At 43.3% G+C, this 27,692-nt stretch overlaps 2 protein-coding genes across 2 annotated transcripts in view; both read right to left on the bottom strand.

Annotated features, from left to right (window-relative positions):
* Positions 1-13,191: 13,191 nt before the first annotated feature.
* Positions 13,192-15,971, bottom strand: LOC144078052 (general transcription factor II-I repeat domain-containing protein 2-like). Its single transcript, XM_077606244.1, has 2 exons — positions 13,796-15,971; positions 13,192-13,615 (listed from the first exon to the last, which is right to left on the bottom strand). Exon 1 carries the CDS (start codon positions 14,922-14,924, stop codon positions 13,809-13,811), a length of 1,116 nt encoding a protein of 371 aa, XP_077462370.1. The 5' UTR covers positions 14,925-15,971; the 3' UTR covers positions 13,192-13,615; positions 13,796-13,808.
* A 327-nt stretch (positions 15,972-16,298) lies between these two features.
* LOC144076981 (uncharacterized) overlaps positions 16,299-27,692 on the bottom strand; it is a 32,711-nt gene continuing 21,317 nt past the window's right edge. The window contains exons 3-7 of the mRNA XM_077604397.1: positions 20,383-20,509; positions 19,963-20,271; positions 18,702-18,785; positions 17,600-17,707; positions 16,299-16,868 (exon numbers count right to left, since the gene is read on the bottom strand). Coding sequence (XP_077460523.1) covers positions 16,609-16,868; positions 17,600-17,707; positions 18,702-18,785; positions 19,963-20,271; positions 20,383-20,422 — 801 coding nt within the window. The 5' untranslated portion in view covers positions 20,423-20,509 and the 3' untranslated portion in view covers positions 16,299-16,608. The remainder of the gene's footprint in view (positions 16,869-17,599; positions 17,708-18,701; positions 18,786-19,962; positions 20,272-20,382; positions 20,510-27,692) is intronic.

Raw genomic sequence — 27,692 nt, forward strand, 5'->3', positions numbered from 1 at the left:
ATTTAATCATTTCCTGTTTCGTGTGAAAGGGGAATGCGTGTGCGCATATCATGCTTAAAGCATGACAATATTAGCGGTTGACGATGACGTTTTCGTCTGCTACCAGTGACCGAGACGATCCGGATTAGAGCCGAAATGCGTAAAACGAGATCCGTTTTACAAAAAACGTACTTAAAAAAAATCCCGTACAAAAGTTGTTATACGGCGTACACAATTTGAAATGATCAAAAAACGTATAAAATACGGGAAAAACGTATAAGTCGATAGGTATGATATTTATTTACGATATATATATATATATATATATATATATATATATATATCGTAAATAAATATAATTATATACATATATGTAAATGTATATATATATATATATATATATATATATATATATATATATATATATATATATATATATATATATATATATACATACATCTACATATATGTATATAATTAACATATAAATATATACATATACACACATATATATATATACATCTACATTTACATATACATATATATAAACATCTACATTTACATGTATGTATATAATTATATTTATTTATGCTTATGTGGTCTCAAATGATGATTTATAGTCGTACACCAATAAAGACCTGAAAACGTAATCATTAAATTTTGCAATATTTATAGCTATGGTTGTGGTGTTCAATGTTGACTCGGGCTGCATCGTATTTAATTGTTTTTTGACTTACTAGAGGATGTATTTGGAAGACGTTGTAGAGGTGGATTTGTTGTTGTTGACTGAGCTTTTTTTGTTTCTTGTCTTGTTGGTAAAGCTGAAAAAGGACATGGGTGTGCAGTGAATCAAACTGAAAATAATATATATATATATATATATATATATATATATATATATATATATATATATATATATATATATATATCTACACACACACACATATATATACACATATATACATATACATACATATATATATATACATCTACATTTACATATATGTATATAATTATATTTATTTATGCTTATGTGGTCTCAAATGATGATTTATAGTCGTACACCAATAAAGACCTGAAAACGTAATCATTAAATTTTGCAATGTTTATAGCTATGATTGTGGTGTTCAATGTTGACTCGGGCTGCATCGTATTTAATTGTTGTTTTTTTATTTCACTTAATAAATGCCGTTGCGGTATCTTCGCCTGGCTTCCATGAAGGCCACATGATTTCTGCTGGGTGACGGTGTGAGTTTGTGTGTTTATACAGTATATTAGCATTTGTATCTATGCCCCTTTTAAAAGGACTAGTGTCTGATCCAGACTGAAGTCTGTCTTTTGTCTGTTGGCTGGGACAGGCGAGACCTTTTATGAGCCCGAACAAGATAACAGTATACATAGAATTGATGGTTATGGCTTCAAGAGAGGCCTCAACTATAACAGTTCTCTCATTTTCTGAACCGCTTTATTCTCATTAGGGTCACGGGGGGTGCTGGAGCCTTTCTCATCTGTCTCTGGGCCAGAGGCGGGGGACACCCTGAATCGGTGGCCAGCCAATCGCAGGGCAAAAAGAGACGGATAACCATGCACACACACCCATACCTAGGGGTAATTTAGAGTGTCCAATCAGCCTACCATGCATGTCTTTAGAATGTGGGAGGAAACCAGAGTACATGGAGGAAACCCACGCAGGCCTGGGGAAAACATGCAAACTCCAGACAAGTGGACATGGCCTGGATTTGAACCCGGGACCCCAGAGCTGTGAGGCCAACGGGCCAACCACTCGTTCCACCGAGCCGCCTCTATAACAGTTGTAATAAAATTAATATGTTTCTGTGCATGTGGTAGTTAGTTATAGTTTGTTTATTTTGCATTGCGATTATTAGGGGGTGTGTTTGGAAAGATTTTACCCGAGCTGAGAAGATTTTTGATGTATCAAATAGTGGTAGTGAAGGAACTATTCTTTCTCCACTCACCTTGTTTAACGCTAAGGACAACTTCTCTGTAGATATCCCAACGTGCAGATCTTTCCCATCCACACCAGTAAGTACCCGAATCTCCCATTGTTAAATGAGAGATTGTAACTTTGAAATTCTTTTTGTAGTCTTCTAAATGGTATTTTTCTAAATTCCAATTCCCACTGCTTTTTATGAGAACATCATCATCATATTTGCAGTTTCCTTTACAAAAGTATTTGACAGCATCTGACGTGTCGTCGAGGGAACATGTTATTGTAATACTCTTCCCAGTTTCTCCTGTGACTTTCATCTTCATGCTGGCTACACCTGTAATAAACACCTTTTTATTACAATTTCTCAAACGTCCAGTATATCCCCCCCCCCACAAAACACTATATGTACATGTATATATTAGGGTTAGTAAAGTAAATCTGTTTTTACCTTGCAATAAATATGTCAGAAAAATGAGAATTATCTTCATACTCTCATAGGTTCCTTCATTCCTTTTGGTCGATTGTTTTTTGTACTTGGTTCCTCTTTGTTACTGTTGCACTTCCTGTTTACATCTAACTCCGGAATTCAACTCCGTGTCAAAAAGGGTGCTAGCAAATCTCAACGTTTTGATTTAAAACTCAAAGAGAAAAAAAAGTAAAAAATATAGTTGGAATGTTCTTTCAAACGTTGTGTTACAGTTTATGTCGGTCCATTGATCAGGGCAAAGATACCATATTTGCACATGTATACATCTGGTCAGCTGGTCTGTAAAATAGATGGAGAAATAACATAATCTTTGTGAAGGCTGTCAATGTATTTCCAAATGAAATATTATTTGTCTATGTGCTGATATTTTGTTGAGAAAAATACCCCAGTTCCCCCTCATTTCATGGCCAAAGAAACACTTGCAAACATGGTGCTCATAACTTAGCACGTTGTTCTGTATCTTTTTGTCAGTATGATAACCTTACATTTTGAATAAGAACAAAGTTGCCATGATTGTCCCGCGATTTTGCATTACATTAAATAGTCTATGCCAAACATAGTGGCTTTAAGGTTATAGATGTGTTGGCCGGTAAAATGGATGATAGAATAAAATAATCTTTGTGGATTCTATTAAATCATTATCATTTATTCATTCATTTTCTGAACCGCTTTATCCTCACTAGGGTTGCGGCGGGGGCTGGTGCCAGAGGTGGGGGACACTGACCGCCGATCGCAGGGCACGAGGAGACGGACAACCATTCACTCACACTCGTACCTAGAGGCAATTTAGAGTGTCCAATCAGCCTACCGTGCATGTTTTTGTGAATGTGGGAGGAAACCGGAGTACCCGGAGAAAACCCACGCAGGCCGGGAGAGAACATGCAAACTCCACACAGGTGAACCGACCTGGACTTGAACCCAGGACCCCAGAGCTCTGAGGCTGACTGCTGACCACTCATCCGCCGGGCCGCTACTTATTATGTTGACTTCCTATTTATTTATGACTTATTTATTGATTATTTATTGATTATTTATGCATTCACTTCATGGTGAAGATTTAAATGTCATTATCCTTGTATGATGACAATAAAGGCATTCAATTCAATTATCAATAAATTGTAAGAGTATTCTTAGAGATGTCTCTTTGAGTAAAACATACTTGGAAGACATTGAAGAGACATGATAAAATGGATGATTTATTTAATATTCTTGCAAGAAAACAAGAACCATAGAAAGAAAAAAATACTTGGTTGTTCAAAAGATTTCTATCTCTCTGTAGCTTCCGTTTTTATGCCTATGTCAGCCATGCCTCATTTGGCGGTGGTGGTGGTGGTGTGCAGCTTTGGAAAACCGGTCAACGATGGTTAGTATGACGGTGCTTGGGATTTAGGAAGGCCTGTGATGAAGTCGATTGCAATGTGAGACCAAGGACGGCTAGGAATTGGGAGTGGACGGAGTAGACCGGAGCTCGGCTTGGTGGAAGACTTGTTGCGCGTGCACACGTGGCAGGCAGACACGAAGGATTGTGTATCTGCCCTTAACTTCGGCCACCAAAAGCATTGGTGCAACACCGCCAGTATGCGGGCAACACCCGGGTGGCAGATCTGGCGGGAGGTGTGGGCCCATTCAAGCACCTTGGAACGCATTGGGGTCAGAACATAAAGGTCCTTCTGCGAATCTCTTCTTGGGTCTGGCTCCAAATCTTGGGCACTCATACTTCGTCCTCATACAAGCCACAATGCAGTAGGGAGGTAGGATAGTTGCGGGCTCCTCCTCTGAGTTCGGGGGATGGAAAATGCGGGATAACGCATCAGGCTTCCCGTTCCTGGAACCTGGGATATAGTTTAGTGTGAAATTAAACCTACTAAAGAACATGGTCCACCTGGCCTGGCGAGGGTTCAGCCTCCGGGCCGACTTGAGGTATTCAAGATTCTTGTGGTCCGTTAGAACCGTGAAAGGCTGACTAGCCCCTTCCAGGTGGTGCCGCCATTCCTCCAGGGACATCTTCACCGCGAGCAGTTCCCGGTCCCCAATGCCGTAGTTGGGTTCCGCTGGAGACAGTCTACGGGAAAAGAAGGTGCAGGGGTGCAACTTCCCATCCGCCTGTCTGCACTGGGAGAGCGCCAACCCCCACCTCCAAGGTGTCGACCTCCACCTGGAACTGCAATTCAGGGTCTGGGTGGGCGAGGACGGGAGCAGAGGTAAAACGGGTCTTCAGATCAATGAACGCCACTTCCGCTGCGTCTGACCAACGGAACGGGAGTTTCGTGGATGTGAGTGCTGTGAGGGGGGCGGCGACGTGGCTATAGTTCCTGATAAAACGCCTATAGAAACCCCAAAAAGCGTTGTAGCTCCTTTCTCCCTTTGGGCCTGGGCCACTGAGTTACGGCTGCCACCTTTGTGGCATCCATCCGCACCTCCCCATCGGGCACCACATACCCCAGAAAGGTGGTCCGAGGGACATGGAATTCACATTTGTCAGCCTTAACCTATAGGCGGTTTTCCAGGAGGCATTGCAACACCTTGCGCACGTGCTGCTCGTGCTCCTCAAGGGTACGTGAAAAAAACAAGATATCGTCCAGATAGACGAATACAAACTGATTGAGCATATCTCGGAGCACGTCATTAATCAGTGACTGGAACACTGCCGGGGCGTGGCAGAGGCTGAAAGGCATCACTAGGTATTCGAAATGGCACAGGGGGGTGGAGAAGGCCGTCTTCCATTCGTGCCCCTCCCAAATCTGGACAAGATGGTAGGCATTGCGGAGGTCTAGCTTTGAAAAAATGCAGGAACCGTGCAGCGGGGTAAAGGGCGAGTCGATGAGCGGTAAAGGGTATCTGTTCTTGACCGTGATCTTGTTCAGGCCTCGGTAGTCGACGCAGGGGCGCAGCAAACCGTCCTTCTTGTCGACAAAGAAACAGCCAGCCCCGACAGGGGAGGAGGATGGGCGAATTTGTCCTGCTGCTAGCACATCGGAGATGTATTTCTCCAGTGCCTCCCGCTCCGGCCTGGAGATGTTGAAGATCTGGCCCCTGGGAAGAGAAGCGCCTGGCAATAGATTAATGGCAGTCATACGGGCGATGCGGGGGAAGTTCCATAGCCTGGTCCTTGCTTAAAACCTGTGAAAGGTCCCGATAGCACTCAGGCACTGCTGCTAGGTCAGGGGGGTCTTGCCTCGTAGGTGACCTTGTGGGTACGTGGTCTGACTGGAGACATTTGGTGTGGCAGGCCGGGCTCCAGGCTACCACCTTGGGTCCGCCCCAGTCGATCACCGGATTGTGCCGTCTCAACCAAGGAATGCCTAGAACAATAGTAGCCTCCGGGCAGTCCAAAACATAAAGGCACGCCATCTCCTGGTGGTTCCCGGATAGGCAAAGTAGAACTGGGTCCGTCCGTAGCTCCACTCTGCTTAAGGTACGTCCGTCAAGTGCCGTTATTTTTCAGGGGCCTATTTATGGCCCGAGTCCCGATGCCAAGCCTAGAGACCACGGAGCGATCGATAAAGCTTTTGTCCGCACCGCAGTCGACCAGAGCGGTGGTCACGTGAGTTTTTCCCTCCAGGAAAGAGATCCTGGCAGCAAGAAACAGCGGGAGGATTCCCCAATAGCCAGGCTCACCATAACCTCCCTTACTATTGGTGAGCCTTTTTACCGGGCGGAGAGGGCATGTTCTTGAGAGATGTCCATCTTCGCCACAGTAATAATATAAAGCAACCTGGCGGCGATGTGAGCGTTCCTCCTCTGACAGCCCAGCGCGAGAAATTTGCATAGGCTCTGACATCATCAAGGGAGGAGGGGCCGCAGCCGCCGGGGGGAAGCCGGAAGCAGACGCCGAAGTCCACCCACGGCGCCCATGTGCGAGCCACCTCGCCACTGCCTTCGGCATTCCTGGAGTCGGCCATCAATCCTGATGGCCAATTTCACAAGCGCGTCGAGGGACTCGGGCTCGTCACAGCATGCCAGTTCGTCCTTCATCGCTTCATTTAGACCCCCCAGAAATGTGTCCTGGAGGGCGCTGTCATTGAAGTCGCTTTCGGCGGCAAGTATGCGGAACTTTACTGAATATTTGGCGACGCTCAGGACGCCTTGTCTTAGAGACATCAAGCGCCCATCTGGCTCCCGGCCGCTCACCGGGTGGTCGAAGACCTTTCACATCTCCACGGTGAATTCGGCATAGGAGGAGAATATGTTGGAGCCCCGCTCCCATTCAGCGGTCACCCATGCCAGGGCCTCATCTCGAAGACAGCCGATGAGGTAAGCGATCTTGGCTCGGTCCGTGCTGAAGGTAAGACATTGTGGTTCAAATACCAGACGGCACTGAACTAGGAACTGCTGACATGCGCAGAGATTCCCACTGTAAGGGGCGGGCGGCGTAACCATAAGTTCGCGGCGCGGCGGTAGCGGGGTTACCTCTGGTGAGACTGGGGTTGCCTGTGCACTCTGTGAGTGAGGCAAAGGCGTGAGTTGTGCCTGTATGGAGTTGAGGGTTTGGGTTATCTTCGATACCTCAGTCAGAAGGAAGTGGATCGCTTGGCTGTGCTGGTTGATCGGTGGTGGCTTGGTTTGAGCCCGCGGGGTCCATGTTGGCTAGATTGTGCTGTTACGATCGGGGACGTAGGACCCCAAAGCAGGCAAGGAGACTGGAGACATTTGGTGTGGCAGGCCGGGCTCCAGGCTCCAGGCCGGGCACCGACTCGGATCGCTGCCGCCTGTGCGACGAGGAAACAGACTCGTCTGAACACCTATGGCTCCGCTGTCCGGCCTTAATGACCGAACGCTTCCATCGCGGCCTGGGCAACTCCCTGGATGAACTAATCCGTGTTCCAGTGGCAGCTCTAGCGCTGCTGAGGGTAATCCTCAGGCGCCTGAGGTGAAAAAGAAGAAGAAGGGCAGCAAGTCTGGTTATCGAATCTTTATTAGAATCGTCCAAGAGATGGGCAAAGGCACAAAAGGGAGTAGCGTAGTCGTGGAAGGGAGGTCGGTAACCTCAGAAGGAACAACTTGGACACTAAGCTTCTGGTAACCTTCTATATAGCCACTGTGGAGAGCATCCTGGCATACTGCATTACAGTGTGGTACGCTGGACGCACGGCAGCAGACAGAAAAGCCATCCCGAGAGTGATCAACACGACCCAGAAGATCATCGGCTGCTCTCTGCCCTTACTAGATGACATTGCCAGCCCTTGCTACCTCAGCAGAGCTGGGAACATTGTTAGGGACCCCTACCACCCCGGTCACAACCTGTTTCAGCTGCTGCCCTCTGGCAGACGCTTTCAGGTCTCACAAAACACAGACAAATACACTTAGGGACACTTTTTCCCCCAGAGCCATCAGGGCTCTGAACTTGCACTAGCACGACACACAATCCCTTCTGTGCAATAACTTCGGGGTGTGCATTAACAATGCGCAATATCTTAGATTGTGCAATATTTTAGAATTACCTTGCCCGGACGTGAATTTTTAAATTACTTATTTATGTTTTTACTGGGAAATACGCACTTAATTTTGTTATGCGCAGCTGTTGTATAATGACAATAAAGGCTTTTGATTTGATTTGGAATTTTGAGGCGCCTGTTAGTCTAGATAACACCTATTGTGGCAGATAGTAACATGTGTTCATGAGCCAGGGTAGGGCTGGCTTAGAATATATCAGACATTGCCAAAACGATGACGAAGGAGGGCAGAGTCCTTCACGTTCTCACCGTACTGTGCTCAGACGTGATTGCGAAGGACAGCGGATGTCCTCCCCCCCTACTACGCTCAAGCCTTAAAAGAGGCCGAGTTTTTCAATAAAGTAGGTCCCGCTTCCTGTCTGCAACCAGAGCGTGTTGTGCATTTTTTCACTCCAATTCCATGTTTTCACGTACCCTCATTCCATGTTCCAAGTTTCCTCGTTCCTCGCTTCCCCGTGCTTTTCCCCGTCAAGTTTGATTTTCTTATTAGACGCCAAGTCTTTTGTCATCAAAGTTCCGTTTGAGTTTCGTTCCCTCGTCCTTGCCTGCTTCCCTGGAATGGGGTCCTACTCCGCATTTCCATGTCACGATGTCACTAAAGACGTAACAGTCTTCGACAGGGAGCTACTGGGTTCTTGGTTAGCTGTGCATCATTTTTGCTTTTTTTAGAGGCCTGCAATTTTACTGCATACATCGATCACAAACCTTTTCAACATTTTCAATGTCACATGCGGCAGAACCTTGGTCTGCAATTGAACAGCGGCAATTCGTGTACATTTCTGAGTGTACCGCGCACACCAGACAAGTCACGGGTAAATCCAATGTGGTGGCCGACTGCCTGTCTAGGGCACTTGCCGGTGCTGAACAATTCGGCCTAGATTATCCTGCCATGGCATCGGATCAGGAACAGGATGATAGTGTACGTGCGCAAACCCACGCAAACTCCAGGAGAATGTGCAAAGTGCAAACTCCACACAGTGAGGACCAACCTCGGATCGAACCCACAACCCTTCATCTGTGAGGCCGACGCGATAATCACTCGGCCTATTATCAAGGCTGCTTGGATAGTGGCACAGGATTTCCACAGCTTTTACAACAAGTTGCTGTATTAAAATTGCTTTCTTATTGTCCCAGTGTGACAAAGAAAGTTAAAATTACTATGTTACCTGAATTTTTGGTCTCATTAAATTAAAAGTCAACACCAGAATGCAAATTACAGTATAAATTGCAATAAAGAGACCTCACCCCTGATAGATCTGAAAAACAATTTCAGGAGGCAGGTTAAGAAGGAGTGAGACCAATTTAAAGAAAATGGGTTTATTACCAGACTGCACACATGGGGAGAGCTCAAACAGCGTGATCGCTCACAGTCTGTTGTCCTCCAGCTCTCACCGAATGATCAGTGAGTGAGTCTTAAATACAGGCAAAACTGACAGTTGTCAGCAGGACTTTGGACACATACGTTTCAGTCATTTGCAGGGCAAAAAGTAGTTGATCAGTGTCGGACAGTTGAGTGTTTGTGCTGACATGTCAACCCAATCACAAGACTAAGATTGATTATTCAGTCAGACAGTTGAGTGTTTATGCTGACATGTCAGCCATTCACAGTTTGTATGAGAATGATGCTTTTATACTCACAAAAACTGATATAATCTTACAACCCCCATAAAGCTGTTTTTATGCCTCTTTTGGGGTCCTTCGTCTAAAACCTGTAACAACATTGTTACTTGTCGCAATGTATATAAATAATTTTAATGTTACAGTAATACCTTGACATACGAGTGCCCCAACATAGGAGAAGTTTGAGATACGAGTAAAATTCCGATCAAATATTTGCCTTGAGATACGAGACAAACTTTGAGATACGAGCATACGAGACAGCGAGAGGCTACTTGTGATTTCATGGTCTTTCTCACCGCATCTCCCTCCTGCAAAGATCTCTACGAGCACTGGGTGGAGCGTTGCATTTTTTGTGCGTTAGTCTGTGCAGAATTCAGGGAAACACAACGGGTCCAAAGCAAGCCGGTGCAATGAAGGGTAGTCCGAAGAAAAGGCGTATGATGACAATCGATATTAAGCATGAAATAATCGAAAAACATGAGTAGTGTACGTGTGACTGAGCTGGCTCGCCAATATGCATGGAGGAGCAGGAAGTCCGCCTCAAAAGCCGCGGTGGAATACATTAACTTCTTTGCCTTGGTTATTGAAGAAGAAGGTAAATTTAGTGTTATGTAAGATTAAAACTTTTTTAAGTGCGTGTGAATAGGAATCTAAGTTCATTTAAGTTAAATTTAAATTTATGTTATGTTACGAGCACATCCGTCTAGTCTCTCTCTCTGCCATCCGTGAACTGATAACCACTAGTTATTTGTTACTCTGTTAAGATGGTGAATTACAACCAATAAAAATAGGTTTTTTCATTGTAATATCCTTTTTTTCAGAGGGTGGGAACGAATTAATTTTTATTTAGTTCATTTCTATGGGAAACGTTGATTTGGGTTAAAAGTAAATCGACATATGAGCTCAGTCCCACAGTGGCGGGCCGTGCATTTCACACCTAGGCCTTCAGTAGTGGTGTGTGAATCAATCCAACCCTCAATAAGTATTTTATGGCTATAAAACCTTTAATGCAGCTGCAGCTGCGACAGATATGAAAAAGAATCAATAATAACCTAAAAAATTGAAATATTATTTAGGAAAATAGACATATTTTACTCGCCAAAAATTATTTTAATTTATACACAAAATCCATCCTCCTTTTGTTCCTCAAGAAGATTTCAATTACTCTGTCGTACAGATTACACGTGCGTTTCAGGTCCATCAAGAAGTTCTTTTGAGTCTGTCTGTTACGTACGGGGATGGAGGACCCCAAAGCAGGCGAGGGCGCGAGTCCGGTTCTTTTTAAATCTTTATTTCGATCGTCCGCAAGGCGGGCAAGCACAAGAGGGGAAGGCGAAGTCGTTGTCCGTGGTCCATGATCCGTGGTCCATGATCCGTGGTCCATGATCCGTGGTCGTTGTCCGTGGTCCGTGATCCGTGGTCGTGGAGGCAGAGCGTGGTCGGAATCCTGGGAGCAAACAAGAGGTCGAATATCAATAAGGCAGGCAAAGAAAACCGCGAGAGGGTACCTAACAGTAAACTGTTGAGACGATCCAGCAGCATGGTCATGTTCCTGGTGGCTTTAAATACTCCTTGTAGGCTAATGACTCACACCAGGCAGCACTCGAGTCATTAGGGGCTGGACCTGTGATAGGGTGACAGGCGCAACCAGCCACCAGTCTAGCCTGGGGCCTGACAGTCCTGTTGTATTTCTGGCATAAGTTTTGATTCTGTTTCGGGCTGAAAATGTCCGTTCGACAGAAGCAGTGGACATGGAGATGGTCAGTGTCAAACCCACTAATGTGTACAGCCGTCCCATGCTCTCACTCAGATTTTTCTGCTGAAGGAAGTCAAGGAGATCAGTGGGAGATTTTCCTGTAAAATCATCCGTGGCATACATTACAATCAGTTCTGTTCTTAGCCGAGGCAGATTGAAAAGTGTACCGTGGCTCTGCATTAAGATGGAGAAGGCTGCATGTGGGAAAGTTTTCTGGTATTCCCGAAACTTCTGCGGGCCAAGGAGGGACAGAAACATCAGTCTTTCGTGGTCTTGAAATCTGGTCCGCGTCTGGCAAATAATATTGTCCAGAATCCTGTCATGGAGTTGGTGGTAGTGAGCAGAGAATCTTGCGCTTGACCTCTTTGCGCGGTTGGAGCACCCGCACTGCGTTCAGTGGCCTTGTAGATTTCCTCAGATCGACTCCTCTCACGCTCGGTAAACGGTCGATTGGTCGCTGGTCTTTTGGTCGCCCGGAAGATTATTGATAATTACCATTTAAATCGTTGCTCAAATTCCCTAAATACAAACTGCAAATTACTATTTAGTCATACTTATTGCCCTAGTAATTATTAGGCTAAAGAAAAGCTCCAAATTTCCCAGACTTTTATTGTTTTTTTGTTGGAGAACTTGTTAAGACCCTGACTGACGTACCTTCTTAAAGAGACAACGCATGTACATACAAACTCTTATACACTCACATGTCGGCTCAGTGAAACTGCTCATGGCCATTGTTGGCTTTTATTGATGCGTAGACCGTGTTGTTTTACCTTGTTTTGTCGCCGGTCTTTTGGTTGTCGGTCTTTTGGTTGCCGGTCTTTTGGTCGCCGGTCTTTTGGTCGCCCGTTGTCGCGGTCCGGGCGACCAAAAGACCGGCGACCAATCGACCGCACACGCTCACGCTCAACTGTGTCACAAAATTCCTTTACTCTCGCAAGACAAAACTGTACATCCAGTTTGTTGTTCTGTAGTATTGAAAAAAGCACCGCCTGAATGCTCAAAATGCCATTAAATGTGTGAAGCAAAAAACAAAATTCAAAATAATCCAGATGTGCTTTAAATCCATCAGCACACCGCACAGACTCATTCACCATTACAGAGACAAACAGTACTTTTATTTCCCTTCTGATCTCTTCCTCCATCACTTCAGCAATTGCAGTGATCAGATATTTTTGTATTTTGCCCGACGTGCCACCAAACACTTTATTAGTGGACAGGTGGTAATGTAAATCCGTGTTTCTCTCAGCAATGAGAGAAAGAAGTTCCACATAATTTCCTTTGTTTGGGGATGCAGCGCTTTCATCGTGTCCCCGAAATGAAAGTTTACACAGTCTATCAAACTTTTTAAGATTTTCCTATTTTTCTTTACCTTTTCTTGTGGTGCTCTGTTTCCCTGCGCACTTGCTCGCTGAACTCTAACTCCACTCGGGTTTCCCCAAAAGTTTTGGAGAGCACCGTTGCTTGTAAGTGTCCGGCAGTGCTTTGGTGTCTCGTTGCTGATTTAGTTAAACAAGTGAAATTTGCAAATCCAGCGTTGGTCCAAACACCATGTCCATCGGTGGCAAATAACTGGCTGGATCACTCTGGCTTTGGCCCGCCTACTCTATCAATAGCCAATCATAGTTGGTGAAAGCGATGACGTATCCCTACGCCTGCGAGAAGGCAATGACGTATCTCTACGTCTGCTGGAAGGCCTTGGTGTCACCAAATCGAATTCTGATTGGTTAAAGCAACAGTCTTATAGACGCTTGTTTAATGCAGCAGAGCCTGCAGAACTGATTGTGAAGCCCTTGAGGCAGATATCTGACCCTGGCAACAAATAATGGCTGAAATGTGATTGGTTAAATCAGGGGTCCCCAAACTTTTTCCTGTGAGGGCCACATAACTTTTCCCTTCTCTGATGGGGGGCCGGTGTCAGTTTGTAACAGAAAAAGTGTGACGATCGTAGGGGAGCTTAATTTTTTTTTATTGTTTTCCAGAAAGCCACACATAACCAAATAACCCTTTCCAGGTTCTTTACAGAAAAAAGTCAGAAAACAAATAATAACACTATTAATGAAATAAATAATAACTAAATAACCCCCTCTGAGTTCTTCACATAAAAAACAGGAAATAAATAACACTATTTATGAAATAAATAAGAACTAAATAACTCTCTCTGGGTTCTTCATAGAAAAAAAGCCATGGAACATTAACTTTCTGTTGTGCCATGCACAATCTTAACAGATAAAAGTTCAGCTCAGTTGTCAGAGCAGAATCTCTCTGACACATATGAGCAGTCTCCTAAAGTTCTTGTGTTTCTTCCTTATAATCCTTTTGTTCCAATAGGCTTGTAGACACCGCTGTTTGCAGCTCTCTCATCAACTTCCCTGTGAAAACCACAAAGGAAGCAGGTTGAGAAACTGAACTAAGTGAAACCGCACCTACACAGCACAATACATTTCACTACCAGTATGGTTGTAAAGATGGATTTTATCCCAGTAGATTTTATTATGATTATATTTGTTTATGCTCAGAATGACTCATTCAAATCAGAAAAGTGAGCTTACCTATGTCTGTTCATCAGTGTGAACTGTGGGCCTGCATCTGGCTGGTGAGAAGTTGAATATCAGGTTCCATTCTAGTTACAGCCAGTCTCAAGCACTGATGCAAATGTTCATCTGTCAATCTTGATCTCATCGGAGTTTTCAGCAGTTTCATGCGAGAAAAGGTTTTCTCGCAGATATACGTGCTGCCAAAAACTGAGGACATTTTCATTGCATGTTTTTTGATGTTTGGATATGTGTCGTTTGGGAGGGAGGCATAGAAGTCAATGAGACTGTTGAGCTTGAATGCGTCTTTCAGAACATCACAGTTCTGTAACTCAGCCAACTCAAACTGATATGAAGGCTGGGCTTCATCAATGTCGGCAACAAAGGGGTTCTGAAAAAGACGGATTTCTTTTGCATGAACATGTAGTTCAGTGAATCGCACACCGAACTCCGCCTTCAGCATTTCCAGTGCTTCCACGCACTTTTCAGCTGGGAACGGGACCGCTGGGTTCTCTGTCGACAGGTTTTGGGTAGCAGGAAGATGGACAAAGTTGCGCTTTTTCACTTGTTCCAAAAGCAGCGCTAATTTCACCTCAAATGCTTTTATGTGTGAATACATGTCGCAAATGAGTTTCCCTTCGCCTTGTAGCTGCAAGTTAAGGTGGGTAAGTATTTCTGTCACGTCTGTTAAAAATGCGAGGTGCCATTTCCATTCTGGGTTGATCAGCTCTGGGACCGTTTTGTCTTTTAAATGAAGAAACGCGTTAATTTCGGGTGGAAGCTCGTAAAAACGCCTCAAAACTCTGCCCCGGCTCAGCCATCGGACCTCTGTGTAGTACAGCACATCTCCGTGCGTAGACTCCAGTTCAGACAGGAATTCTTGGAACTGCCTGTGTTTAAGTCCCTTTGCCCTGATGAAGTTTATGCACGACACCACGACCTTCATTACAGAATCCCACGTCAACACTTTGCAGCACAGTGCTTGCTGGTGAATTAGGCAGTGGACTCGTAGCGGGGCGGTGAGACCCCTTTTTTCCAACTCACGGTTCATGCGTCCTATTAAACCGCGAGTTTCGCCCACCATGCTAGGAGCCCCGTCAGTCGTGATGCTAGCCAGCTTTGACCAGTCCAGCTCCAACTTCTCCATGGTTTGGCACACTTTGTCAAAAATATCCTCTCCCGTTGTGGTCCCTTTGAGACTTTGGAGGGCTGCCAGATCCTCGCATATCTCAAAGTTTGCGCTAACTCCACGAATAAAAATGAGCAGTTGCGCTGTGTCTTGCACGTCCGTGCTTTCACTGAAAAAAAGTCAAATTCTTTCGTCTTCTGCTGCAGCTGGGCATAGACATTATTCCCAATTTCTTCAACGCGTCTGGTGATTGTACTCGCCGACAGACTTACGGCATTAAATGCATCTTTCTTCTCGGGACACACTTCCTCCACGACAACATCCATACATTTCTTAAAAAACTCTCCGTCAGTGAAAGGCTTACCGTTGCTTGCTATCAGTTTAGCAACCCGAAAGCTGGCCCGAACGGATGCCTGGTTCAGCTGAGCTTGGCGTAGAAATGTAGTCTGCTGAGATAATAGTCCAACTTTTAGCTTTGAGAGTTTGTCTCCTCGTATTTGGCCTTGCACGCTATCGTACTTGTCCTTGTGACGGGATTCGTAGTGCCGGCGAAGATTGTATTCTTTGAATACTGCGACCGTCTCTTGACAGATGAGACAAACAGCCTTTTCTTTGCATTGAACAAAAAAATAATCGTTTGTCCACTGCAGGTTAAATACCCTGCATTCTGAATCAATTTTTCTCTTAACTAACCTTTTCGCCATTATTCCGTTCTCAAACAGGTTCAGGTTGCACAGTTTTTATATGCTTGAATAGCATCGCAATAGCCATGGTACCAGGGCTCCGCCCTCACCTGCGATCGTCCAGATGTCTCGCTAACACTCTGCTCACACATGCAACGGTGGAATGCCCGCATGCATCAAAGGCAAACACTCTCCCCGCGCGTGTCACCAAAGGAGCAATGCGAAGGCCCGATTCACTGGGAAGATTTGTGGGCTCAGCAGGGGTGCAATGAACCAAACACAAGATTAAAACGTCCCAGTCTTCAAGGCCAAATAGGAAAATAAATCCGATAGCGTCTCTGGTATTGTTCAGAGGGCCGGTCCAAATGTGCCGGCGGGCTGCATCCCCCCCCCAAAAAAAAAAAAAAAAAAAAAAAAAATTAAAAAAAAAAAAAAAATAGCGTCTCTGGTATTGTTCAGAGGGCCGGTCCAAATGTGCCGGCGGGCCGTATCCGGCCCGCGGGCCGTAGTTTGGTGACCCCTGGGTTAAATACTTCAATATAAAAACACATCTGGAAGCAGTGCAACCAGGGGGAAAGCAATGAAAGGAAGCTAACAGACGATTTGGAATTATTTAATAAGTATTCATGGACAAAATATAATTAACATCAGTCTGTGATTCAGATATTTCTTAGGCCAGCAGAGAAGGCCTTGAAGGCCCTGGCGGCACACCACTGCAGTCCCAGAACGCATTAAGCTCGTATCTCATGGTATGACTGTACTGGCATTCCTAATATTTGATATATAGATTAAACTCATTTGTCAAATGATTCTGTTCTCGCATCTGCGTCATCTTAGCTGTGCTCTTACCCACTGCTCTTTTAAGCACCTAATTTAAAATACATATTTTAAAATGAGGATGTATTTCCTTTAGTAAATCAGAAACAGTACTTTATTTCATTACAAACTTTGCATGTCACACTGGTACATATGAACATGAATAGATGTGACTGTGATAGTCTGGTTTTGTGCGTTGGCGTTTAAACATTGCAGTACACTGCTGATTCATCTGTGAATTTAATGGTGGAGTATGCGATGTCTGTAGGTTCACGAGAGACAGTGTTGCTCTTAAAGTGCTTGTGGGTTACAGTCGCATATAGTAGATTGTTTGGAGAATTCGGGGAATTGCTATTTCTGCGAGTATCATGGCTTTCCACAGCAGTTGAGATGTGCTCACCATCAGATTTTATCTTTTTTTTCAAGCTGGTTGCACAATTTAGGGGTTTTTCTTTTTCCCTTCCTGTGAAAAAAAACACATTGACATTATTTTAAACCTATAAAATGTGAACTAATGTGACTAAAAAATCTTAAAGAGAAAAGAGAGTGTACTGGCAGCTAGAACTAAACTTGACTGTTGGCTCAGTATTTAGTAATACCACTGCCACAGTAGAAGAACTTATTTAAACCCTGGGTGAATAGAATGATTAAAGGGCACACAGTGAAGTCACTTCCACCCCATATTTTATACAGTAGTGTGCTGTAAAACAATAATTAAAAATGTAGTTCCTTTTACAGTTTTTTGTGTTAATTTGACGGTACCGTTCATGTTTTTTTCCAGGTTTGTTTCTTTTAAGAGTACAAGTCTGGATAATGATGCTGCCAGTATTTTGGGTGAATTCAAAAAAATATTAATTCATGTTGCTAAATGGTAGAGAATTGATCTTCCATTGATTATAGCATTTATTAAAGTAAAGCAAAAACGTAAATCAGATAGGCTTTTGTTGTTAAACACTTTCAGGTCAGTGTGTTGTCTTGTGTGTTAACCAAAAAGAGCAACAAAAAGTTTACATAGTTGGTCAAATGACATCTGTTTGGTTCTTGCACCTGGTGTTAAGATTGAACTTTCATTCATTCATTTACTGAACTGCTTATCGTCATAAGGGTCACAGGGGGTGCTGGAGCCTATCCCAGCCAACTTCTGAGATGAGGCGAGGGACACCCTGAACTGGACTTTCTCTCTGTTATTCATACCAGAATATGTGCTCACGTTGCCTTTTTTCTGTCTGAAATATATCAGAAGAACCAATGCCAAGGCGAGAATGATCACTCCAAGGCTAGCTCCGATGTATATTGGCATTTCTGCAATGACAAAAGCATTTCTCAGAAGTGTGTGTTTCACACAAATGGCACATGTCTAATGACCAAGTACAAATTATGACCTACTAGAGGACATATTTGAAAGATGTTGAACAGGTGGATTTGTTGTTGTTGACTCAGCTTTTGACAAAGCTGAAAAAGGACATGGGTGTGCAGTGAATCAAAGTGAAAATAATATATATATATAATCATTTGAGACCACATAAGCGTAAATAAATATAATTATATACATATATGTAAATGTAGATGTATATATATATATACATTTACATATATGTATATAATTATATTTATTTACGATTTATATATATATATATATATCGTAAATAAATATAATTATATACATATATGTAAATGTATATATATATATATACATCTACATTTACATATATGTATATAATTATATTTATTTACGATTTATATATATATATATATATCGTAAATAAATATAATTATATACATATATGTAAATGTATATATATATATATACATCTACATTTACATATATGTATATAATTATATTTATTTACACTTATGTGGTCTCAAATGATTATATATATATATTATTTTCACTTTGATTGGTGTCTGACTATAAATCATCATTTGAGACCACATAAGCGTAAATAAATATAATTATATACATATATGTAAATCTAGATGTATATATATATATATATACATTTACATATATGTATATAATTATATTTATTTACGATATATATATATATCGTAAATAAATATAATTATATACATATATGTAAATGTATATATATATATATATATATATACATCTACATTTACATATATGTATATAATTATATTTATTTACACTTATGTGGTCTCAAATGATGATTTATAGTCAGACACCAATAAAGACCTGAAAACGTAATCATTAAAATTTGCAATGTTTATAGCTATGGTTAGGGTGTTCAATGTTGACTCGGGCTGCATCGTATTTAATAGTTTTTTGACTTACTAGAGGACGTATTTGGAATACGTTGTAGAGGTGGATTTGTTGTTGTTGACTGAGCTTTTTTTGTTTCTTGTCTTGTTGGTAAAGCTGAAAAAGGACATGGGTGTGCAGTGAATCAAACTGAAAATAATATATAAATATATATATGTATATATACACATATATACACATATACATATATATATATATATATATATATATATATATATACATACATACACATATATACACATATACATACATATATATATATATATACACATATACATACATATATATACATTTACATATATGTATATAATTATATTTATTTATGCTTATGTGGTCTCAAATGATGATTTATAGTCGTACACCAATAAAGACCTGAAAACGTAATCATTAAATTTTGCAATGTTTATAGCTATGGTTGTGGTGTTCAATGTTGACTCGGGCTGCATCGTATTTAATTGTTTTTTTAAAATTTCACTTAATAAATGCCGTTGCGGTATCTTCGCCTGGCTTCCATGAAGGCCACATGATTTCTGCTGGGTGACGGTGTGAGTTTGTGTGTTTATACAGTATATTAGCATTTGTATCTATGCCCCTTTTAAAAGGACTAGTGTCTGATCCAGACTGAAGTCTGTCTTTTGTCTGTTGGCTGGGACAGGCGAGACCTTTTATGAGCCCGAACAAGATAACAGTATACATAGAATTGATGGTTATGGCTTCAAGAGAGGCCTCAACTATAACAGTTCTCTCATTTTCTGAACCGCTTTATTCTCATTAGGGTCACGGGGGGTGCTGGAGCCTTTCTCATCTGTCTCTGGGCCAGAGGCGGGGGACACCCTGAATCGGTGGCCAGCCGATCGCAGGGCAAAAGGAGACGGATAACCATGCACACACACCCATACCTAGGGGTAATTTAGAGTGTCCAATCAGCCTACAATGCATGTCTTTAGAATGTGGGAGGAAACCAGAGTACACAGAGGAAACCCACGCAGGCCTGGGGAGAACATGCAAACTCCAGACAAGTGGACATGACATGGATTTGAACCCGGGACCCCAGAGCTGTGAGGCCAACGCGCTAACCACTCGTTCCACCGAGCCGCCTCTATAACAGTTGTAATAAAATTAATACGTTTCTGTGCATGTGGTAGTTAGTTATAAGTTGTTTATTTTGCATTGAGATTATTAGGGGGTGTGTTTGGAAAGATTTTACCCCAGCTGAGAAGATTTTTGATGTATCAAATAGTGGTAGTGAAGGAACTGTTCTTTCTCCACTCACCTTGTTTAACGCTAAGGACAACTTCTTTGTAGAAATCCCAAAGTATATATCTTTCCCATCCACACCAGTAAGTACCCGAATCTCCCATTGTTAAATGAGAGATTGTAACTTTGAAATTCTTTTTGTAGTCTTTTAAATGGTATTTTTTTGAATTCCAATTCCAACTGCTTTTTATGAGAACATCATCATCAGATTTGCAGTTTCCTTTACAAAAGTATTTGACAGCATCTGACGTGTCGTCCAGGGAACATGTTATTGTAATACTCTTCCCAGTTTCTCCTGTGACTTTCATCTTCGTGCTGGCTACACCTGTAATAAACACCTTTTTATTACAATTTCTCAAACGTCCAGTATACCCCCCCCCAAAAACACTATATGTACATGTATATATTAGGGTTAGTAAAGTAAATCTGTTTTTACCTTGCAATAAATATGTCAGAAAAATGAGAATTATCTTCATACTCTCATAGGTTCCTTCATTCCTTTTGGTCGATTGTTTTTTGTACTTGGTTCCTCTTTGTTACTGTTGCACTTCCTCTGTTTACATCTAACTCCGGAATTCACAGACCCATAAGAAGGTTGTAAGTTAATGCATTCATTCTTATTACAGAAACAGACCGCCTACCATGTGTGGTAGTACTTTTGTGTATTGTTTGAAATCGATAGGGTCAAAAAGGGTGCTAGCAAATCTCAAAGTTTTGATTTAAAACTCAAAGAGAAAAAAAAGTAAAAAATAAAGTTGGCATGTTCTTTCAAACGTTGTGTTACAGTTTATGTCGGTCCATTGATCAGGGCAAAGATACCATCTTTGTACATGTATACATCTGGTCAGCTGGTCTGTAAAATAGATGGAGAAATAACATAATCTTTGTGAAGGCTGTCAATGTATTTCCAAATGAAATATTATTTGTCTATGTGCTGATATTTTGTTGAAAAAAATACCTCAGTTCCCCCTCATTTCATGGCCAAAGAAACACTTACAAACGTGGTGCTCATAACTTAGCACGTTGTTCTGTATCTTTTTGTCAGTATGGTAACCTTACATTTTGAATAAGAACAAAGTTGCCATGATTGTCCCGCGATTTTGCATTACATTAAATAGTCTATGCCAAACATAGTGGCTTTAAGGTTATAGATGTGTTGGCCGGTAAAATGGATTATAGAATAAAAGAATCTTTGTGGACTCTATTAAATCATTATCATTTATTCATTCATTTTCTGAACCGCTTTATCCTCACTAGGGTTGCGGCGGGGGCTGGTGCCAGAGGTGGGGGACACTGACCGCCGATGGTAGGGCACGAGGAGGCGGACAACCATTCACTCACACTCGTACCTAGAGGCAATTTAGAGTGTCCAATCAGCCTACCGTGCATTTTTGTGAATGTGGGAGGAAACTAGAGTACCCGGAGAAAACCCACGCAGGCCGGGAGAGAACATGCAAACTCCACACAGGTGAACCGACCTGGACTTGAACCCAGGACCCCAGAGCTCTGAGGCTGACTGCTGACCACTCATCCACCGGGCCGCTACTTATTATGTTGACTTCTTATTTATTTATGACTTATTTATTGATTATTTATGCGTTCACGTCATGGTGAAGATTTAAACCCACGCAGGCCCGGGGAGAACATGCAAACTCCACACAGGTGGACCTGACCTGGATTTGAACCCAGGGCCCCAGAGCTGTGAGGCCGTCGCGCTAACCATAATTTTTTCACTAAAGACATTTTTATTCATTTTTTATTAAATGAAAATGTTAGGTTCACCAATAGGCATTCCCAAATGCATGCACAAATAAAGAGACAAGACAATCTTCTGGGTTTTCTTGCAAGAGAGAATCGAACCTTTCAGGTCTCTGTCTGCCCAGGTTCGTTCTGGCGTCACACGCATCTTTTCCCTGTTTATTAGCTTCAAGGACCCTAGTTACAATGGACGTCTCAGCTCTCAAGGGAGGGATGGGAAACAGGAGTGAGACGTCAAATAGTCAAGGACCTTAGTTACAATAGACGTCTTAGCTCTCAAAACAAATGAAGGTCATGTAGAGCCGAAGGATCTTCTCAACATTCCAGCAGTCCAAGAGGATTCAACCTTCCTGTTGTTTGGTTTAACTAAGGAGCAAAGCATTTACATCGTTGCAAGCAGATGTACTATAATAACTTTTCTAATGTTAATAAGTTAAGTAAAGCAAAGTGTTCTTCATTGCGAGCAAATATATAATAAGGTAAGACTAATAACCCTAACAGAAAATATTCATTCATTTTTAATGGGTAAAATTTTCAAAATGTCTAAGTTTTGGAAAGACTACCTGTTGGTGTAGTGGTTCGCTATCCTGGCTTTGGGGGTTCCTGCTCGGTGGCAGTGTAATTGTGAGTGTGAATGCTTGTTTGTCTCAAACTCCATACAGGTAAGCAGGTAAGGCTAGCTGACTGAGGAAAGGTAAGTGGAAGACAGTGAGAGGTAAGCGAGAGGTAAGCGACCTGTATCCTCAACAGCGGAATGACAAATTACAAGTCCGTAACTTACACTTATTAGGTCTTTGCCGATTAAACGTAGCTTATGGAGAAGCACCATCAATTTCGTCACACGCTGTTTCTGCGTGTGATGACAAGTAGGCTTTTGTGTTGTGATAATGACGACAGGGCCTATGTCCGATTATTATTATTATTATTATTAGGTAAACCGACCTGGATTTGAACCCAGGTCCCCCACTGTGAGGCCGATGCGCTAACTAGTCCATCAGGGGTGCTCCCACTTCTTTGCTCCAAGATCTAAGAGCCAACCTTCCGGGGGTGGACACTGAGTTCAGGGGGAGGGCAGACGAGACGCATCTCATTCTCGTCATAGGGCACCAAAATGAAGCCTTGGTGCACCAAATCTCTTTAGTCTCAACATCAAAGGAACAACACTTAACAGGCAGCTGTGGCAGGTCGTTTATTGGGTTTTGTTATATTTTTCTTGAATATATTTAGATTTTGGATACTTATAGAGCGTTAATACTTGTCCTGCGATTGTGTGGCCAAGGATCTAGGGCAGGGGTGTCAAACATACGGCCCGCGGGCCGGAACCGGCCCCCAAGGAGGTTCAATCAGGCCCGCAGGATAATTTGAAAGTGGGAAAAATGCATAAAAGACATGGAATTAATATTTTTAATTCGCTGCAATTCATGGATTATCCGCTAAGGGGCGCACTCTTTCCATCAGAGTAGAAGACAAGGCGCATCACTGAGACAGACACTTTCTTCATTACACATTTAAAATCACTCTCCTTAGTTTGTAAGGCGCACGCAGGGATTACATTTAGATTTTATATGCGTATGTGTAAGTGGGTTAAAAATTCCTTTCTTTAAAAGTCTCATTTAATCTTAAACTTTTTTTTTTTTTTTTTTTTTTTTCATCATAGGCGCCGTTCAAAGCGGCTGCTAGTTGCAGTGGCTCCCTAAACCCTCACTCGTATTCTGTGTTTTTAGGGCTTTTTTAGAGCTTTTTTATCCTTTATTTTGACATTTTATTGTCTCTTAAGATTTTACTTGTTACTTTGCTTTATATATTATATTCCAAACTTAAATGTTTTAAAACTTTACTTTCAAGACTCTACTCCGAGACTCAAGTTGTGCGAGAGGCAGTCTTTGAGCTATTAGTTTAGTTTATCTTTTGGGAATTATGGACATTATATTTTGACCCACTCAGCCATGCCTCCGCTGTCTTACACAAAGGATCAGCTGTTAGCGCTACGCAACACCTGGATTCCCCTGGACCTGGACCTGGACCTCCCCGCGGAGTTAAAGAGGAAGAGAAGAGGATGCAGAGCTGGACGAAAATGTCAGGAGAGAAAGCGACGCTTCAGACCCAGCATTCCATCTATTATTATGGGGAACGTAAGATCTCTCCCCAATAAGATGGAAGAGCTAACGGCGCTGACCAAACAACAACGACAATATCGGAATATCTGCATTATGTGCTTCACGGAGACCTGGCTGAATGAACTAATTCCGGACTCTCTCGTCTCCTTGGACGGTTTTCAGCTGGTGAGGGCGGACAGAGATGCTGAGGAGAGCGGTAGGAAGAAAGGGGGGGGACTAGCTGTTTTTATTAATAGTAGATGGTGCAGCCCCGGGCACATTACTGTGAAGGAGCGACTCTGCACTCGAGATATCGAGCTAGTAGCTGTTAGCATCAGGCCGTTTTACATCCCCTGGGAGTTCTCGCACGTTATCATAATAACTGCGTATATACGTCCCTCGGCCGATGCGACAGTCGCCCGCGAGCTGCTTCACGCCACTGTGTCCCGGCTGCAAACGTCACACCCCCAGTCTCTCCTTCTTATCTCTGGTGACTTTAACCATGCTCCCTTGGCTTCTACTCTCCCCACCTTCACTCAGTTTGTGAAGTGCCACACCAGGGAACAAAAAACTCTGGACCTGCTGTATGCCAACACAAAGGAGGCATACAGCTCAGTCCCCCTCCCCCCACTGGGCCGCTCAGACCACAACCTGGTCCATCTGATCCCCACCTACATCCCTATGGTGAGGAAAATAAAACCTACCACGAGGATCATACAAAGATGGACCGAGGAGACCAGCATGGTACTGAGGGACTGTTTTGAGACCACTGACTGGGAGGTGCTGTGCAATTCACATTGTAATGACATTGACAGCTTGACCCACTGCATCACAGATTATATTAACTTCTGTGTTGAGAACATTGTACCCTCCAAGAAGGTCCGTTGTTTCTCCAACAATAAGCCGTGGGTCACCAGGGATCTAAGGGCCCTCCTGAACAAGAAGAAGAGGGCTTTTAGGTCTGGGGAGAAAGAGAGCCTGAAAATGGTCCAGAAGGAGCTGAAGAGAGAGATAAGGAAGGGTAAGACCATCTACAGGAGGAAGCTGGAGAACCAACTCCAGAGAGGCAACACCAAAGAGGTCTGGAGGAGCTTGAGGACTATTTCGGGCCATGGAGGCAACAGCGAGAGAGACCCGGAGTCTGGCGGCAGAGAGTGGGCCAATGAACTGAATCAGTTCTTTAACAGATTCAGTCCTGCCCCCACTCCCCTGACCCCCCAGACCAGAAGCAACGCTCCCCCCTCGTTCTCCTCCTCCTCCTCTTCCTCCCCCTCTTCCACCGGTCTCTGCATTACTGTCGATCAGGTGATAAAACAGCTCAAGAAGATCGAGGCAAGGAAGGCTACCGGTCCAGACGGCCTCAGCTCCAGACTACTGAGAGAGTGTGCGGATCAGCTTGGTATAGTGATTCTGCATATTTTCAACCTCAGCCTCAGTCTGCAGAAGGTCCCCACCTTGTGGAAAACTTCCTGCGTGGTCCCAGTTCCTAAGACTGCGTACCCCAGGGAGCCAAACCACTTCAGGCCGGTAGCATTAACCTCTCACCTGATCAAGACATTGGAGAGAATCATCCTCAATCACCTCAGCCCCCTGATGAATGCAGAGCTGGACCCTCTGCAGTTCGCCTATCGTCCAGGCATTGGTGTGGAAGATGCTACCACCTACCTAATGCACAGGTCTCTTTCACACCTGGAGAACGCGGGAAGCACGCTGAGAATGATGTTTTTTGACCTCTCCAGTGCCTTCAACACCATTCAGCCGGTTCTACTGAGAGGGAAACTGGAAGAGGCTGGAGTAAGGAACCACCTAGCCACATGGATCATCGACTTCCTCACTGACAGACCACAATATGTGAGACTCCAGGACTGTACGTCTGATGTGGTAGCTTGCAGCACGGGGGCCCCACAAGGCACAGTGCTCTCTCCACTCCTCTTCTCCCTCTACACATCGGACTTTAAACATAATACAGACACCTGCCACCTCCAGAAGTTCTCTGACGACACCGCTATTGTTGGACGAGTGACGGACGGGAACGACCTGGAGTACAGGGGAGTCATCACAGCCTTTGTTGACTGGTGTAGGCAAAACCACCTCTACATCAACACCAGTAAGACAAAGGAAATGGTCATCGATTTTCGGAGGAATCCTCAACAGACCACTCAGGTGAACATCCAGGGTACAGACATTGAAATCGTGGAGAATTTTAAGTACCTGGGTGTTCACCTCAACAACAAACTAGACTGGTCCACAAACACAGATGCCCTGTACAAAAGGGGCCAGAGCCGCCTCTACCTACTGAGGAGTCTACGGTCCTTTGGAGTGTGCAGGACACTGCTGAGGACTTTCTACGACACTGTGGTGGCCTCTGCAGTGTTTTATGCAGTGCTTTGTTGGGGATGCGGGAGCACGGAGAGGGACAGGAACAGGCTGAATAAGCTGGTCAGGAGGGCCAGCTCTGTTCTGGGCTGTCCTTTGGACTCTGTGGAGGAAGTGGGAGAGCGGAGGATGCTGACCAGGATGATGTCCATCATGGACAGCACCTCCCACCCCCTGCATGAGTCTGTGGAGTCCCTCCGAAGCTCCTTTAGCAATAGACTGCGGCACCCTCATTGCAGGAAGGAGCGCTTCCGCAGATCCTTCCTCCCATCAGCTGTCAGGCTCTTTAACAAAAAATGGCTGTGTGTTAAGACCTACCGTATGCATGCATGTACATTTATGTGTATGTATGTATGTATATATGTCCTAAGCAACACGCTTATTTAATTATATATTTATTCATGTATTTATTTCTTGACCTACTTATTACCTATCTATTACCTATCTATTTATGTCTAAAATGTCTTTCTTATTCCTGCATCCTCACCCTCTTGCCACTGGAACAACGAAATTTCCCGAATACGGGATGAATAAAGTTATCCAAGTGCATTACTATATTTTTCAGTACCAATTAAAGTTTTGTGCCTTTGTACAATCAGTGGGATCAGTTGCAATGCATATTTGTGAATGATAAAAGTAAATTGCACATTTGTCTAAGGAAATATGAGGTGTTTCATGAAATGTTTTGTAAAAGGATAGTTCATTAAATTTCAATATTTTCCTAATGTTCTTGTGCTTCTTTACACCAAAAGGAAAGACATGATATTTTGGTTATTTATAGCAGAGCATGGTATAATTTTAATGGTCCGGCCCACTTGACATCTCCCTAGGCCGTATGTGGCCCACGATGCCAAATGAGTTTGACACCCCTGATCTAGGGTGTTTCCTGCCTAGTTTCCGTAGGTAGCTGGGATAGGCCCCAGCACTCGCCGCGACCCTTGTGAGGATAAGCGGTTCAGAAGACGAATGAATGTGACTGCCTCGAAATTAGATTAGCCTCATTATCTGGCTCAGTTGCTGTTCTACATGAAAAGTGAAACTTTGGCGCCACCTTGTGCTGATTTGGATTTTGGAGTTTGGCGTGATGGAGACTTCCAACTGAGCTTTGAATTCGTTGTACAGTAAGATGCGCTGATATTTGTAGCGCAGATGGTTCAATATTCCACCCTATTTAAAATTGCACATTAACTACAACCAGAAATTGTGTGAATGCAACTCTAAAATATTGTTTATATTTTAGTGGCTTTATGGTTTCCATCACGTTGTCCACAGATTCCCCCAGTTTTGCATTCTACACGTACGACCTTTCATTCATTCATTTTCTGAACCGCTTTATCCTCATTAGGGTCGCGGGGGGTGCTGAAACCTATCCCAGCTGACTCCAGTACAAAGGCAGTGGACACCCTGAATTGGTGGCCAGCTGATCGCAGGGCACAAGCAGACGGACAGCCATGCTCACTCACACCCATACCCACAGAAAATTTAGAGAGGCCAATCAGCCTACCATGCATGTTTT

Source organism: Stigmatopora argus, chromosome 7, assembly GCF_051989625.1.
Source record: "Stigmatopora argus isolate UIUO_Sarg chromosome 7, RoL_Sarg_1.0, whole genome shotgun sequence".
Taxonomy (NCBI): Eukaryota; Metazoa; Chordata; class Actinopteri; order Syngnathiformes; family Syngnathidae; genus Stigmatopora; species Stigmatopora argus.

Coding starts and splice junctions, on each gene's coding strand:
- LOC144078052 (XM_077606244.1), bottom strand. CDS start 14,924: ATGGAGAAGTTGGAGCTGGACTGGTCAAAGCTGGCTAGCATCACGACT.